The sequence below is a fragment of the Belonocnema kinseyi genome, chromosome 7, assembly GCF_010883055.1.
Source record: "Belonocnema kinseyi isolate 2016_QV_RU_SX_M_011 chromosome 7, B_treatae_v1, whole genome shotgun sequence".
Lineage (NCBI taxonomy): Eukaryota > Metazoa > Arthropoda > Insecta > Hymenoptera > Cynipidae > Belonocnema > Belonocnema kinseyi.
Window position 1 is genome coordinate 82,838,257 of NC_046663.1, and position 17,865 is coordinate 82,856,121.

Consider the following 17,865-nt stretch of genomic DNA (forward strand, 5'->3'; position numbering starts at 1 on the left):
AGAAGGCGGTTGTCCTTGGGTCGCTCCGTGTTCTTAGGGTCCACGAGGCTTTTGCTGGGTCGTCGTATTGATTCCTTTACAGACTGTAACCACCTATCTCACAGTTGTGAGACGTGGTTATGGCTGAAATTTTACCGCGATTTCGCTGGAAGCGGGTGTCATTTTTCAGATTAGCACCCGCTCCCGGCGAAATCCTGCGGTTGTCCTTATGACAAATTTTTAATTATATATAATTTTGAAGAAATGTTCCTACAATATTTTAAATTCAAAATGTTCCAAAACAGTACGTAATTTAAACTTAAAAAGTTTAAGTTGTACAATTTAAAATGAAATCCGCAATAGTTTAAATTAATTACAATCAAACTTGAGTCATTTGTAATTAAAACTTTATAATTTAGAAAATTAAACTTATTTATAGGAAAATTCTTGATGAAAAAAGAAGACAATAAAACGACCTTACGTTAAATATATAAAAACTTAATGATTTTACATTTAAATCGTTCTAAAGTGTACAGTTTCAAATACAACAAATATTCTATTCATTAGTCTGTATTTCATGGATTTTAAAATGATGTTCCAATAACCTTCTTCTTTTCCTCTGGGGGAATACTGAGCCTACATAATCTAGCTATTCATTTTCTTTATGCGTCTGTTTTACAGGAACAAATCTATGTCAGTTACTTTACACTGTGATTAGATATATTTTTGTTCCGTGCCAAGTTCTAATTTCAATAAGAAATTGCCGAGCCTTCTGAGTTCTAGTTAAATCATTAGCATGGGCGCTTGGTCATTTGCTAGAAAAACTAAACTATGTGTATAATTTCGACTCTTTTATGCAGATGGAATAGTCAAGCTCATTGTTCTCAACAATTGCTTAATCGTTAATTTCTTGAGGAAGACCAATTTCTATTGTTGTAAAAATAATTGTTGACAAGAAGTACATTCCTCCCTGGCGGAAAAAAAGTTTTACAATAATGTACAACTTTTTTAAAACTAATATTTTGTACAAGAAAAGCATAAAATTTAAGAAAAAAATACTATTAAATACAAAAAACAAATTTTTCTTATACTTTCTTGCAGCGAAATAAAAAAAAAAAGTAACAATAAAATATAAGTTTCTACCATTCAGGGCAATTACGTAATTTACAATTTCCGTAAATTATTGTAGAACATTTCAAATTTTCACAAAAGTTGAAAACTGTACTTGAAATTATATTGTAAATTATATACTTGCATTTTACAGTCGATTTTTGTAGGATACTAAATGTATAAGTTTCTACATGAAAAGACAGTTTAAAACAAATATTACACTTTTATCAAGAATTTTTTCTATTATAATTAATCACAGATTAAGCTGCAATTTCAATTGTGGAACATTTTTTTCACATTAAAATTTTAAGTAGATATCCACATCTATCAAACGTAATTTTAAATCAAAAAATGTTATTTATTTTTCAATATATTTTAAAAGATTAACATTCTATTCATAAATAAAAATTGAATAATTATAAATTTGAAGGAAAAAAACGATATTTAAACGAAATGTAGGTTTTTGAAGATTTCGAACAAAAAATTCAGAAAATTTCAGGGAACGTTTTTTAATCTTAGAAGAATTTCTAAAAATTGTAAGAAAAAATCGAGTTTCAAGATAATAACAAAACTTTGGTTACATTCCTCAACAATTTTCTAATGATTTTTTTAAACAAATTTTTAAGAGTATATTTAGAAAGTGTGCAAAAGAAATTTTGGTGTATCAATTAATGTTTCTAGTTTAAACTTGATTAAAATGATATAATTTTGAAAATGTATACATTTTTATTTATTCTTTAATTCATAGTATTGAAAATAATAGCGTGATTAAAAATTTTTCCATTTTAGCGGTTCGTAATTACCTAATTTTCAATTGAAGTGTTAAAAGTTTGCAGTTTATACGTGTATATTATTGAACGTTTGAACTGAAAAGTTTTAGGTTTTAATTTTAAAAGTTTCAAATTCAAACCGATTTTACTTTGAGCGTTTTAATTTGCATTTAAGTTTAATTATAACTTCAAATGAAAAACATGTATCTTCAAGAGTTGAAATCTTTTAATTTTAATGACTGTGTTTAATTCTTTTTCAATGGTTCAATTTTTATTTTCAGTCCAAGAGTTGTTCTTTATGAACGTAGGATGACAAATATTGAGAACATTACAATGTCATAATTTCAAATGACATGTGTGGTGTCTACTGTCTCAGAATATTATACCATTCCTTTAAAGTTTACACAAAGAAGCTTTTTTGTAATAGCGATCATGTGTAAATCTTAATCTAAAATTATTTCATTGCAATATTCTAAATATTTGTCATCCTAGGTCGAAAAATAACAAACATTTGACTGAAAAACCTTTAAATTCCTGTATATTCTTGTAGCTGCACTTTTTTTAATTCATGTAGGAAATTAAAAGTGCAATAAAATACATCAATGTACAAAAAAGTACCCAATTCGTCCCAATAATAGAACAAAGTTGTACTTTCCTGTAATTTTGGTTTTAATTTACTGCATTTATTTATATATTCCTGTAGAAATGGTTTCAGTATTTTTTACTTTTTTGTAAAAAGTTTGCAACCAGGGAGTATGCTGAAAAATCAGGCAGATGTGAAGTTTGAAAGGGAAATTATGAGGCAATATCCCTCCTTTATTCCTAAGGAAATACGTTAGACGTTTTGATGGTCTTTGTTCGGAAATCAATGATTTTCACGGAAAGGTAGAAACTTATTGCATCGGACCACAAGTTCCTTATGTGATGGGTATTGCACCAGAACACTGAGTATTGTGTAAAGCTCAATCTGCACATAAGTGCAATGCGTGATTATTAAGAATTTTCAACTCTTTCTGAAACTAATTTTTTAACGAAAGATTTGAATTTAATTTAATGTTGACTCACGAAAAAAGTTTAAAAGAACGAAAGTTATTTTTTATCATATATTGTTCACTTATTAAATTGTTATTCTAACTGTTTCTTTTTCGCATGTTTAGACTTTTGATAAATCTTATCATTTAATCGTTGATTCATAGATTAATTAAACTGGAGATAATTTATGTTGTAGAATTTGTTTCATTGTCCAAATAGTGGCATGAGCATTCGCTATGTTCCAAGCATTAACATAATTCACACTCTTTCACATAATCATCTTATTTTCCCTTTTTAAAAATATTTCCTCTTTTTTAAATTGATTTTTCTTTTTGGGTTGAAAATTAACTTTTTTTTTTAAAAGTCATATTTTTGGGTAGAAAATTCAATTCTTTTGTAGAAAATTATTTTTTGTTTGAAATCTCATCTCTTCGTGTAGAAATATCTGATTTTTTGGCAAAAATGCAATGGTTTAGTTGAAAAGTAACCTTTCTTGGTTGAATAGTAACTCTTTTGTCAAAAATTGATATTTTCAAATTCAAAAGTCAACTCTTTTCTAAAATAATCAGCTTGTTAGCTTGAAAACTCGACTCTTGTTAAAAATTCATCTCGTTTGGTAGAAAAATATCTTTATTTTTTGAAAATTCAACTATTTAGTTAAAACTGTATTATTTAAAATTTTTAAATAAAGAAATAATTTTAATTTAAAACTGTATTATATTTAGACTTAAAATCTTAAGTATTTGGAGCATTTTATAGTGAATTCAGTGTGGTACACACATTAATTTGATTAAAAATAATTTATTTACCCATAATTTCCCTATTTTCGGAATAAGTCAGCGTATTTCCCCTAGTTCAGGAGCTTTTTAGGCTGTGAAGTCGTGAGATTTCATTCTAAAAAAAATCTGCAAATGGAATTACTTTTTTGCTTGCATTAAGGGTCCCTAAAATAATTTGTTTCTGATAAATAATCATAAAATCTAAAAGTTAATTGTGACTGCTTCTGTTTCGTAAAAGAGCGCTCTTGAACGAAAATAGAGCGTGGCATTATTGCTAATGGATATCTCTTTCTCTCGCTTGGTCTCCTTCTTTTGATAGTGTCGCTAATTGGCAGCGTCTTTTTAACGCATCCTATAATTTGGCTGGCTCCTATCTATTACGCAAGTGCTCAATTCTCTCGGGTGAAAATGTTTTCTCGTGTCTTCTTTGTTTCTTTTGTTTTCTTGCTTGCCCACCAGCTAATCGACCTTTTGAACAAGTACTTTGCCCCTCCAATTTCCATCCTTTCTAATTCGAATCTGTACCTTCTACCGGACAATTATTTTGTTTTGATTTACGCCCTAAAGTCAATCTGGAGGACACCAGTAATATTCCGTCGTAACAGTTTCCTGAGATGAAAGGCCACGTGCGTCTTCACGTTCCCAAATGTTTCATCTTTTGGCGAAGAGCCCATTCAGCCATTCCATTGTGTGATCTTCTCTTAATCTAACCAACCAGATGTCGATATAGCTGATGGTGTTTTTCGATGACGTTAGGTGAATCACGAAATCACTTCTCGTATCTTCGTTTTCGTTTGTTTCCAAAAACATTGTGCTAAATTTCAAAAGCGTTTGTAGAAATAATCTGAAAATTGCTGATTTTTTTTTTTTATTAGAAAGCATGTAGAACCTATGTTTGGAGTTTTAGAATTTTAATATAATTACAGGATGGTCACTGGACAGGAAAACCGGGAATTTTTAAGACCGGGAAATGACCGGAGTTTATTTTTTATTTTTATCAAAAAAACCTTGAAGTGTATTAAATAATGCCTCGTTTTAATTTCAATAGCCAATATATTATATTTTATAATTGCAGACTGCAAACACTTTCCCCGGTTTACAAGAAACATCCGCTTTTTCTCGTTTTTTCACTTAAGTATCTACTGAATTATTAGAACCCGTTAAGAAAACCCTACAAGTTTATTGAAAATTGAATTATTTTGTTAAAAATTAAACTATCTTTTCGTAAATACAACTGTTTGCTTGGAATTCATTTTGTCATTGTTGAAAATTTAACTATTTGATTATAAGTTCATCTTTATTGGTTGAATATTCTACTGTCTTCTAAAAAAATGCATCTTTTTGGTTCAAAACACAACTGTTTGTGGTAGAATTTTAATCTTTGCTGTCTGAAATTTCGACCATTTGATTGAAAATTCAATTCTTTGGTTAATAATTCAATTATTTTGTGAAAAAATCATAATTTTTAGTTGAAAATTGATCTTTTTTGGTTGAAAGTGAACGCTTTAGTTTAAAATTCAAATGTCTTATAATAAATTCCTATTTTTTATTAAAATTCTACTAATTGGTTGTAAATGAAACTGTATTGTTAAAACTTAATTTATTTTCTGGACATTCATCTTTCTTGATTGGAAATTAACTTTTTTGTTGAAAATCCAACTGTCTTATAATAAATTTGTGTTTTTTATTAAAAAATCTACTATATGTTTGTAAATGCAACTGTTTAGTTAAATCTCAACTTATTTTTTTAACATTTGTCTTGTTTGATTGAAGATTAACTTTTTTGTTGACATTTCAACTGTCTTATAAAAAAATTTTCTTTTGGGCTCCAACATTCAACTAGTTAGCTAAAAATTGAATTACTTTGTTGAAAGTTCATCTCGTTTTTATTACAAGTTCTACTCTTTGTAGTTGATACTATTAATATGTTTAAAACTTAATCTTTTTTTAACATTCATCTTCTATGTTTAAAAATGATATTTTTTGGTGAAAATTTAACCTTTTCAGGTTGATAATTCAACTGTTTGGTTAAAAATTCAATTATTTCTGGTTCAATTTTAATCATTCTTGTTTAAAAAATCGACCATTTGATTTAAAATTCTACTATTTGATTAATAATTCAATTATTTTGTTAAAAAGTCAGCTTTGATGGCATAAAAGTAATTTTTTTAAGTTGAAAATCCATCCTTCTTGGTAGAGAAATAACTTTTTTTGTTAAAAATTACAATTTTTCTCAAGAATTCTTCTTTTTGGCTCAAAAATTCAACTATTTGTTTAAAAATAGAACTATTTTGTTTTAAATTTATCTGTTTTAATTCAAACTTCTACTACTTTTAGATGATACTATTAGTTTGGTTTGGAAATCAATTTATTTATTGAATATTCATATTTTATGTTGGATAAAATTCCTCTTTTGGCTTGAAAACTCAAATATTTGGTAGAAAATGCAACTGTTTATGTTTGAAATTGAACCTTTCTTGTTTGGAAATGTGACCATTTTGTTGAATATTCAACTATTGGTTAGAAATTCAACCTTTTCACTTAAAAACTCACTCTTCCGATGAAAATTCATCTTATTTGGGGGAAAATGTAACTATTTTTGCTAAAAATGCAATATGTATGTCGACTTAAAATCTTAGGAATTTAAAGAATTTTATACCAAATTTAATATGGTACCTATATATTTTTAGAGCATTTTGGACTCAGTTTTGGGCTGTGAAATTTGTAGTTACCAAAAGCTGTTGTTATTCGTATGACCGAGAAAAAATTTAAAAACTGTCATTTTTTCCGACGACAAAAGTGGCGACATTTAGTTTATATAATTAAAATTTGTGGAATTTACATGAAAATTTTGGACAGTTCAATATTGGCTGCTTTAGTTTGCAGTTTAGTTTTCCTTAGTCCAAATGAAAACATCGTCAGCTTTAAGAGTTTTAATTTTCTAATTTAAAGGAGCTGACAAATTTTGCGAACCGGTGAATAACCGGCAATTTTTTCAGGTAATAAGTGTTCTCCTTGAATGAATATTTACACTATATATGTCCTATTCCTCTTAGATTTTGTAGTTCAACCTACAGTAGCTCTATTTTGAAATTTAAATTTAATCATTAAAAAGTTGACTAATTCAAAAAAGCGTTAAAAACTGTACAACTTCAAATTTAATAATGGATAGATTTAACCAATTTTAAATTGTATTAGTCGAATATTGTTCAAAATGGTATAATAAGTCGGTAGCTTTAAGATTTTCAGTCATTGCAAGTTGAAAAAGTTTGAATTTGTATATAGTGACAATATGATACTTAATCAATTCGAATTCAAAATTGTAAAATTTCAAATCAACACTTAATAATTTCCAATTTAAAATGGTCTACATTGAATATAATTTCTAGTTAGATCGCGTTCAAACATGCACTTCCAATTATAGTAGTTGAGCAATTTCAACTTTGATGCCTTCATAATTGGACTATTCAAGCTGAACTGATTCGAAATTGATCAATTTTAAGTGTTTAGAAATGAATAATCTTCTTTTTGAAAAATTGAAATGTTCTAGAGAGTATAATTTCAAATTCAAATATTTCTAAATTTAAAAATGAAAACTACAGCTAATTAAATAATTTAAAATTTAATTTGTTCGAAAGTGAATAATTTTAGATTAAAAGCGTCGTTCTGAAAAATGGTAGGATCTGGATAAATGGGTTTAGCCAAACTTCTGAAAGTCGAGATTTTTTAAAAACATAATCGAAGTTTATGATAATTCTGACAGAACCGAAGGGATAATTACTCCTGCAATCTGATATACACTTTCTATTTACAATCTTGTGCAATTTCGTGCATTCCCATGCAATCCTCTGTAATCTCCCATTAAGAAAAAATATAGGAAATTCAGTATAGGCCTATAATGATGTTCCTATAATAAATTTCTTAATATTTTTTGGCAACTCGAAAAATGAGTATAGAAATAAATAATATAAAAATATTGAAAGAATTGAAGCAAAAAAAAATAGAAAATTTGGAAGCGAATTACAAAAATTACAAACGTTTCAAGTACTTCAATGGATTTTAACAAATTTCAAGGAGTTTCATGGGATTTTATGGATTTTCCAAAGATTTCATCTAGTTATTTAGTATTTCATCGGGTTTCAAGAGATTAAAAAATATTTGCACGTATTTCAAAGAATTTCGTAAGATTTCGAAATATTTCAAAGTTTTTTTAGAGGTTCTCAAATGTTTTCAAATATTTCCGGAAATTCTAAGGATTTTAAGTGGGGGCGTCTAAAGTTCCTGAAAAATGTATCAGATATTTTGTGAATGACCCTTAAAGATTTGAATGGATGTCTAGAAAACTTTGAAAATAAGTTCAATTTCGAGGGTTTTTTTAGCGATCCTAAAGACTTCAACGTTTTCCTTTTTGTAAAAGATTTTAACGTGTGTTTTTTTGTTTTGTTATACATTTTATAAATAACTTTAGTTTATTTTATATTCAGAGGATTTAAAATTATATTCACGATTTCTAAAGGAAAAATTTCAACAGATTCGGGAGAATGTCAAGTGATTTATAAAACGTAATTGATCTAAAAGAATTTTGTAGGATTTTTAAAGATTTCTAGAGATTGTTAAAAAAATTTGGGAAATAAGTGAAATCAAATCCAATTTCAAGGGATTCCTAGCTATTCTAAATATTTATTTTGGATTTGAACGTTTTTCTCGAGAAGTTTAATGATTAAGCTCAATTTAATTTATTTTAAAGGTATTTCAAAATATTTCCACTTATTTTAATGGATTTTTACTACTATAAATCAATTGACAATTTTTCTGTTATTGTATCTCCAAGGATTAAAATATTCCTTGACCTTATGACTGTTTTTTTCAGAGAAATAACTAAATGCTAGACAATAAAATTTAAAGGGCTTCCTAGTAATTTCAAAGATCTCAAGGGCTTATAATTTATTTCAAGGCATTTTATCAGATTTAAAGAATTGTATTGAATCTCCAAGGATTTCGAGGGAGTGAAAAAATGTCTAGGGATTTTAATGTTTTTTTTAAAGAGAGAACTTATTTGAATTCTTATAATTTAACTTATATTCCAGAATTTCATACGAGTTTACTTATTTTAATGGGTTTTTATAATTTCTAAAATTTTAAGGGATTTTAATGAATTTCTAGAGAACTTTAGGGAATACATTTTTTCTATTTTTAAGGGCATTTTATCAGATTTAAAGAATTGTATTGAATCTCCAAGGATTTCGAGGGAGTGAAAAAATGTCTAGGGATTTTAATGTTTTTTTTAAAGAGAGAACTTATTTGAATTCTTATAATTTAACTTATATTCAAGAATTTCATACGAGTTTACTTATTTTAATGGATTTTTATAATTTCTAAAATTTTAAGGGATTTTAATGAATTTCTAGAGAACTTTAGGGAATACATTTTTTCTATTTTTAAGGGATTTAAAATATTTCCATAGATATATAGCGATACAACATATTTTTTATACACTGATTTTCTATAATAAATTTCCTATAATTGCGAAAAAATTATATGAATATCATTTTAGGCCTATTTTGATTTTCCTATAATTTTTTTTCGCAAGGACCACGAGTTGAAAATTTGGGATAATGAATAATTATGAAAAATTTCAGCACGCCTAGGGCGCGCGACGGTTGAATCTCGCGCTCAAACATAATTACACCTCGCGCTTCGCGCTCGGACATTTATTCTTTGCATTTGGAATGCTTGAAAAAAACTTTATCAAAAAGATCTCTCTTAGATGGCAGTATTTATCTGCGTCTTCATATTCTGAATTGTCTACTTAATTAAGTATAGTCAAAGATTAAGTTTCTCAAAGCTCTGTAGGCTTTGAGGTACACATTCTCATCGTGACACTCGCGCTGCGCGCTCGATTTCCGACAGACATTTGTGAACAGGTTTTGTTGGATTTTTTTTTCTCGTAACTTTCGTCGTTTTTCCACACATTTTTTTTATTTTATTTTTTTTCAACGTTATTTTTCACGAATAAAGCAAAAAGTACGCCTCCTATCAAGAAGTGATTCTTAACGAAATTGTAGATAATTTTTGGGATAATCATTTTTGTTAATTCATCTTTTTTTTGTATCCTACATTGTTTGTCCACAAAATGGAATTTTTTTATTTTCCATTATTTTTTGTGCAATCAAAATTTGAATTTTCGATTTTTGAAGAAAGTCCAAAAATTGGTTATAATAATCTTGTAGGGATTTCAAAAAGAAATGTTTTTCTTCTCTTGACTTTTTTTCATATCGTGCGTTTTTCGGCTTCAAATTTTGATTTTCGCTTGATTAAAACAATTTTGAATTGAAATTTTCTTTTTATCGAAAAAAGTCATAAGGATAAATTGTTTGTTCTTTTCAATACTATAAATATCCGTACATAGAATTTTCAAATTCAGAAAAAAGTGGTCTCAAAAATTTTCAAAATTTACTCACTTTTTGAATTTTTATCAAAAGTGGCTGGTTAACGAACTCGTCCTTTCTTTTAGGACCTAGAAAAAGTGTGCCAAAGATGGAATTGATTCGTTCATTTTTTCGAGAGTTATCGTGTTTACGGACGGATGGACAGACATACGCCATCGTGAAAACCTGATTTTCGTATTCAGGGGGTCTCGAAACGTGGAGATCCGTTGAAAAAGTGTAATGTCAAATTTCCGACAATTCTAATACTTTCTCAATCATAAATGATGAGAATGTAAAAATTTAGGACCAGACCCACCATTCTTAGTGCTTCTTGTTTAGTATCCCAAATTTTTAAGTCGATGTGGCGTTTTGTGTGATATAAGTTGGGAAATAAAAAAAGTGGCGGTAAGGTAGGAATCTGGTCACATGACTCACTCGTCACATGGCCTTAAGACTTTAATTCGATAGTCTTACATTTTCAGGGAATTAGGTTGGCAAATGTTTTGATTTCGAAAAAAACTCAATGTACAGAAATTCTGAACCTTAAAGGTTCAGTCTTTTTTTTCAAAGATAATCTGATTTTAGAATAATTCAAATAAGTTTCGAATACAAATTAAAAATCTTATTATGATTGAAAAGCTTGAAATTTACTTACTGATGTTAACTCAGAAAAATAATATGATACATTTTTATATAACTCTCAAATTTTAAAAATTCCATTATAATTACAAACTTTTTCAATTGAGAAGACACAATTTTTAGATAATATCAAAATTCTATGTATGTATTTAAATATTTAATTTCTTATTTGTTTTTTTAGAACTGAAGCGCGCTAGGGTTTTTGCCCTCATTATTATTTAAGCACGCCTATAGATCGCTCTTGTAATAGAATGTAAGAAAACTTGGGTAATTTCACTTGTTCTTAATGTGAACTGTATACCGTTATGGAGTTTTTCCGTAAGACATCTTTTCCAGTTGGCCAGAATTAACGAATAGTGTCAGTCTTGTCCCACTATTATTAAAATATTAATTTTTGAACCATGATTTTAATTTTAATTACTGATGTACTTTAGGCATATCTTTTTATAGACATTTCGGCAGATATCTAAATACATAGTTCTTCACTTATAATGTTTCTCTATCGCTTTCGTCAATCACCACAATACTTTAACATTTACGTTATATCCGCCCACTGGGCTTCCTTAACTTATTTTCAAAACAGAATAGAAAGCAAGCACGAAGTGACAATTTTAGGAGGACTCAACGAATTTTCCGTCAAGTTTTACGGACCTCGAGGGAGTAAGTACTTATCAATTCTATTAATCAGTAGATAATTATTATACGATTAGATAAGGATTTCAAATAAGGAAAGTCTGTAAAAATAATTCCACGTGAAAAGTTGTTGTCATATTTTTCCGCTTAGGAACAATTAATATTTTTATAGTTTAAAGCAAATAATTCATTTGATCCTGTAACGAATTATGGTTGATGATGCGAGGCTGACCATCCCTTTTTCACCGGAAGTAGTAATTGTGTAACGGAGTGTTTTATGTTTTCCTGCTGTCGACTTAAAGTGACAAATTGTATGGCTAAAAACATCATTCAAATTATGTATAGCTATTCAAATTGGAGCAAGTCGAACAATTAGTTTCTAACGGAAATTTTCTTCTCAATGTAAATTCTTCAAGAGTCAATGACCAATATAAACAATAGGGTGGTCTAAATTTATACCTATAAAAATAAACTGTGCATTTTTGGTGATCGACCCCCACCATAATTTGCTCGTTTCCAATCAAAATATATATTTTTCAAACCTTTTACTTTTGACCCGTGCCCCACTGCATTTTGAAATTAACATGAGGTTTTAAATAAGAAAAGCTTATTTTTCGAAAACTTTGAAAAGAGAAGTACTTGTTACTAACTTTTTGTGTATTAAAGTTTAGTGACCTCTTCAGCAATATTCAAGGAATCATTTTCATCCAAGAACTTTCATTGTCACGTCCGGAACTTTTTCTATTGGAATTATCCTTTTGTGATAAGTGACAAGTCTCCAAGTAATTTTAAAGTATTTTACCGTTTTTTAAACAGTTATTATTGGTTGATACCATTTTTTCGCCTTTAAATCGAGAAAAGTTATTATTTTTATGGATAAATGATACAGTTTAAAGAATATAGAGCTATATGGCTTGTTTATTATCTTTAGTAAATATTAGAATATTTTTCATTTGTTTAATGAATTTTTCCTCTGTCAATCTTTAAACGCCACAACTTTCTAAATTAATAATGGATTTAAAGAATTCTAAGAGGAACATTTTTTGCCAAAGATAGTTTACAACTATTTAAATAATTTTTTTTTTTATAAATTGTGAATTTATTTTTTCTGAAATTAATAACACAGTTAATTTATGCATATAATTAAAAATCATTCACGTGCGCCTTTTCACAGAAAAGATGAAGAAAACTCTTATTTTTTCAGAATCTTTTACATTATGTCACTTATCCAGTATTTTCTTATAAAAACCCTAATTTTTTAACAATAATTTTTCACACAATTTGTTTCAATTAAGTCTTTCACAAAAAATATCACTCTTAAAATTCATTAACCAGTTTACTGGTAATGACGCATATATGCGCAGAAAAAATCCGAGACAAAACTGATATGACGCGTATATGCGCACTTGGAATAACTGCTTCAAAACTTAATAGACATTGATAAAAATTGGTATTCCCAAGTTTTTATGGTCGCTGATGACGAATCCGGGGTAAAAAGGGAGAAATTCAAAATGGCGGATCCAATATGGCGGACTACAATGCAAAAGTCATATAATTTGAATGAAAGTGAGTGCTAAGGATTTTTGTTAAGGTTGCTGACGACTAATACGAGATCAAAATGTGTGGCAAGAATTATATTACGTCTTATTGGATCCACCATTTCGAATTTCTAAGTGTATATCCCGTATTCGGCATTAAAGACCACCAGCCCCCTTATTACTAACTTTCACTCAAATCACGTGAATTTTCTATTTTAGTTAGCCATATTGGATTAGCTATTTTTATTTGATTAATTTTGACCCGGGATTGGTCATCAGCAGCTTAACAGTCCCCTTAGTACTTGCCTTTTATTCAAGTCACGTGATTTTTGCATTTTAGTCCGCCATATGGAATCCAAATATCCTATACGGGGAAATGGTACTCTTCAAATTCGTTAAATGTGTCATTAATTCGAGAAAATGCGAACTTGTCATTTACGGGGGAAAAATATTGTTTGAATAATAGAAAATTAGTTAAAATAGTTTAAAACTTATCACTTACCGAAAAAAATGAAAAATGTTGAAAAAATACAAAAATAAAAAATCGCCTTTAGCATGAATTTGATATAAAAAGGCACTTTGTATTTTTTGGTGCATTTTTGGGGCATAGTACAGGCGGTAGTGAAAGTGGGTCAAAATCAATATTTATTGATTGAAAATTAATCCTAGAACATTTCTTAAGAGGCGACTAAACTTTAAAAAGTTAATAAAAAGTATCTCTTTTTTTCCATTTATTCGAAAACCCAAGGTTTTCCCATTTAAAGCCCCATATTAATTTCAAAAGGCCGGGGGCACGGATTAATGTTGACCGACTTGAAAAAATAGAGAAGAGGATCCTTTCATAATTAACAACAATTGATTTTTTCAGTAATAAATTACCTACCCTTTACATTGATGAAAGAAAATGTGGTTTTAATACTTTATTTCAGAGGAAATTAAAAAATAAATAAAGTTTTGAATATTACAATGGTCTTGAGTTATGGAGTCGCTGCTGCCAATCAGAAAAGAAAAGCGATGTTTGATTTTAATGGCTTTATTGATTAACTTCTGAATCAAAAATTAAAAAAATTGAAACAGTTGACGGATTTTTTGTCGCGGCTCGTGCCACTACCAAGCAGTGACTATGTTTGCATATGTAAAAAGCAGAATGTACAAATTTTAGAATGGAAAAAAGGCTTAACAAAAATTTGTTTCCTGATAGTCATAATGGCTATTTTTTATTTTATTTTAAGTTAAAATTGAAAAATAAATAATTTCTGTTGCAACGACCGTATTTCTTTTTCTGGAAAAAGAACCAATCCCCCGATCGATCACAAAAACTAAATGTCGAATTTTCGGACCACCGCGCTAAAATAAATAAGAGTGTTCTTTCTCATAATGGAATTTTTCTTAAAAAGAATTTTGTTTATCACTGCATGAATACGGCCATTTTTCATGCCTGTGGCGAATCTGAAGTTTCCCTTTCAGCTCGTAGACATGTTACGGCCAATATATATCTATGACGTCAAAATTCATGACGTCATAGATATATAATGGCCATTACATAGTATATTCTTGAAAAGCAGCACCAAAGATCAGCTCCACAGGCATGCACAATACGGCCATGTTTTGCATTTGTTACATGAAGTTTCGTATGAATCATGAGGAAGAGGAAAACATACACTCGTCAATAAATTCCCTCCTTTCCCCATTAGTGCATAATATACTATTTTTCTCTTTGCTTAAAAAATAAAACGTTTTCAACAATAATATTAGGGAAGTAAACAAACCTTTTTAGGCTATTTAATTAATTTATTTGAAATTGTACGCCATAATTCTTTTCTGCGCTGTAAAAAGTAAGTATTATTTTTGGGCTAATTTCAGGTATTGAAATAAGACTAAAAAAATAGTCTCGCGTGGTACGAAAATAAGACTACTGATGGCAACCTAGATTCGTTGTTACACATTGAAAATAACAACATGAAGTTACTCAGAAAAAGATTTGGCTGAATGAACAAAATTTTGGTTGAATCAAACCTAGAATATGGTTGTTATATGGACAGCAAAATATTTGGTTGACTCAAGACGATTTTTTGGTTAGTAACATTCAGTTAATTACACCACATATTTTGATTGATCCAAATAAAACTTTTGGTTAATCCAAACAAATATATATATTTTGCTCGACCCATGAGAATATTTTAGTTGGAATTGTATCATCTTGTGTGAATTATTTAGTAGTTGATTGAAGTAATAAATATCACAATACGAGAAAATTCCACGAAAAGCCATTTGTAATCAAAACTGTGCAGGAGTCGATATTTATTTGATTCCGAAAATCGTTCTGTTAGTTTATTAAAAAACTTAATCACGTAATCTTAGGAAATCACGCATATTCATGTAATCTCGCGTATTTTTCACGTAATCACTTAATCCCAATCTATTTTGTTTCCAAGTGTCAATTTGTCCATTACATTTAAGATGCTTTCAACAATATATTTTGGTTCAATCAACCAAATCTTTTGCTCAATTCTAGTAAAATTCTCCGTTAAATTATTTGAGAGATCCAACCAAAAAAATTTGTTAAATCAATCAAGTATTTTTTTAAATTAACAAAACGATTCAACCAAAAACTTTAATTGAAGCAAACGATTCGGTCAACCGAACAAAAATTTGGTTTATTTAACAACATGTTTCCTGAAATCAACCCAATACCTTCAACAAATCGATTTTGTTGAATGAAATTTTTTTCGGAATGTATCTTATTTAAAAACAGAAGACACGAAAAATGATACTGTATAAAAAGGGTTCTTTGATTTTTACAGTGTGGATTAGTAATGATATGTTCAGCTAATTGTTATTTCGAATAAACAGACTTGTCCTTGAGGTTTAAGAGCAAACGGCCTTCCGCATATTCAGTAGTTGGATTTTATCCGAAAGCTTTGGAATATTTCAATCACTTTCAAGTTTGAGTTCCAGCTTCTGAATTGAGTCTGAAAAAGTATCTCTTAGATCCTATATAATTGATTACCTATTAAGATTCTCCTGACGTCTCTTTCCAACTTGCATTAATTATGAAACAGTTACTGCGTCGAAATTCAAGCTTGAGGTATTACGCAGACGATTCTTCACTTTTATCTAAATAACAGATGGGAGTCTTACTTTTAAAAACGACCATGGCCCATTTTATTCCTTCTTCATGTTTATTATTTTAAAGTATAATTAATATACTTCCTTATTATCTTAATACATTTTCCCTCTTTTCATAGATCCAATGTACTATTTTTGGGCAAAACTTAATATTTAGTTTTTTAATATGCGGGTACACATCTAGAACCTTTAACTTTTACATCCCTCAAAGATATCTATGTAATTTTAGAAAATTAAAAATAAATTTTTGTTTCAAGATATCTATTAAAGTGTGAACTACACTGTTCAAGTGATTTTAAGTCGATGAATGCTCTTGATAAAAAATAATTGAAGTTTGAATGTTCGATTTTTAATGGAGTCAGCTTGTCTGGATCAATATTTTCTTACACTTTTTATGCCCAAACACTATCACAGTAAATCCCCGAGATATTATTTATCTGAAGATGGATAATTTTTATCCACCTTCTGATACACATTATCTGCCGTCGGATAATTGTATTTTTCAATTGTTTGCAACGCTTTTATCAAACTTCAGATAAATAGTATCTCAGGTATTTACTGTGATGGCGATACAATATATCTAATAAAATATATGTATTTCAAGTTCATTAAACCAGAATCATGTTTCTTAAAGAAAATCTGTATATCGTTCAATGAATACAAAAATATATACATACAAATTTTGTCCGTTGATTTTGAAATTTCGGCCATTATGGTTATATTTGAATATCTCATAGAATAAGCAAGCTCGTATAAACGTTAAAAACTTTTTGAAAGTTAATATTCAACTCGGCTGTGCCCGGTCATAAAGCAGTAAGCGTCACACAGTACATTTTTCATAATTATAAAGCCTGACGCGTCTATGATTTGCCGTGCAAAACTATTACATATTTAAAAATTAACTTTTGACATGCGTTATTAGCATGTTTAGTAAAATTCTAAAATTTATTATAATAAATATAATAAATTGAATTCTAAAATAAGTAGTCAAGTTTGAATTTAAAAAAAAAAAAAAACTTTTTCAACGCCTTTGCCAATTTCTGACACGTTAGAAATTTAAAATGGCGCGTACTTCTTACTTATATTTACTAGAATAAATAATTATTTATTTAACTTCATCTATGCGATTTTATTAATAAGATTAAAATTAAAATGAATTTAAAAAATTGTGATCGATAATTAAAAAAAGTCTATTTTATATATTTTTTTATCAAATAAAGAGCAAAGAAAATTTAATTAATTATATTTCCGCACTTATTTATCTTTGATTTCGATGTAAAAGTATCAAAACTGTTCAAAGAAATGTTGCCATATGTTAATAACTAATTTTAAAAAACAGTTTCCAGGTTGATATTACTGTGTACAAGTATTATTTACGTTAAATGACACCTGATAACGTGCTTAACTTAATTTTGATTGTGGCGTTTACTGCTTTTTGACCGCGCACAGCCAAACTAATAATAAAGGGAATGAACCAACCTTCACTTAAAGGTAGAATATTTCGAAAAATTAAATCCTCTACCCACAGCATTCAAAAAAGAACGTTATAATCATGATACTCCTTGAAATATAATTTAAAGATTTGGAAAAGTTTATAAATATCTGATCGTGGATCTTCTTTAACCGTCTGTGGTTGAGCTTGCCGAATAAACACGTATTTACCAATATACAAGCATGTATTTTTTCCATAATCGCAAAATAAAATCAAAATCAAAAATTGCTGCTGAAAGTAACAAAAAATTTTTTTGCTTAAATATTTTCAAATCATTATAGTATTTTATGTGAAGACCGTAGTTTTCGTCTGGTTAATTACAGAATAGCATTATTA

At 28.5% G+C, this 17,865-nt stretch overlaps 1 protein-coding gene across 4 annotated transcripts in view; it reads left to right on the top strand.

Moving 5' to 3' along the window:
• The window catches only part of LOC117176988 (ubiquitin-conjugating enzyme E2 H), a 62,166-nt gene that overhangs the window by 11,489 nt on the left and 32,812 nt on the right, over positions 1-17,865 (top strand). For all 4 annotated transcript variants that reach the window (XM_033367426.1, XM_033367425.1, XM_033367427.1 and 1 more), the window contains one exon: positions 11,321-11,397. In XM_033367426.1, coding sequence (XP_033223317.1) covers positions 11,321-11,397 — 77 coding nt within the window. The remainder of the gene's footprint in view (positions 1-11,320; positions 11,398-17,865) is intronic.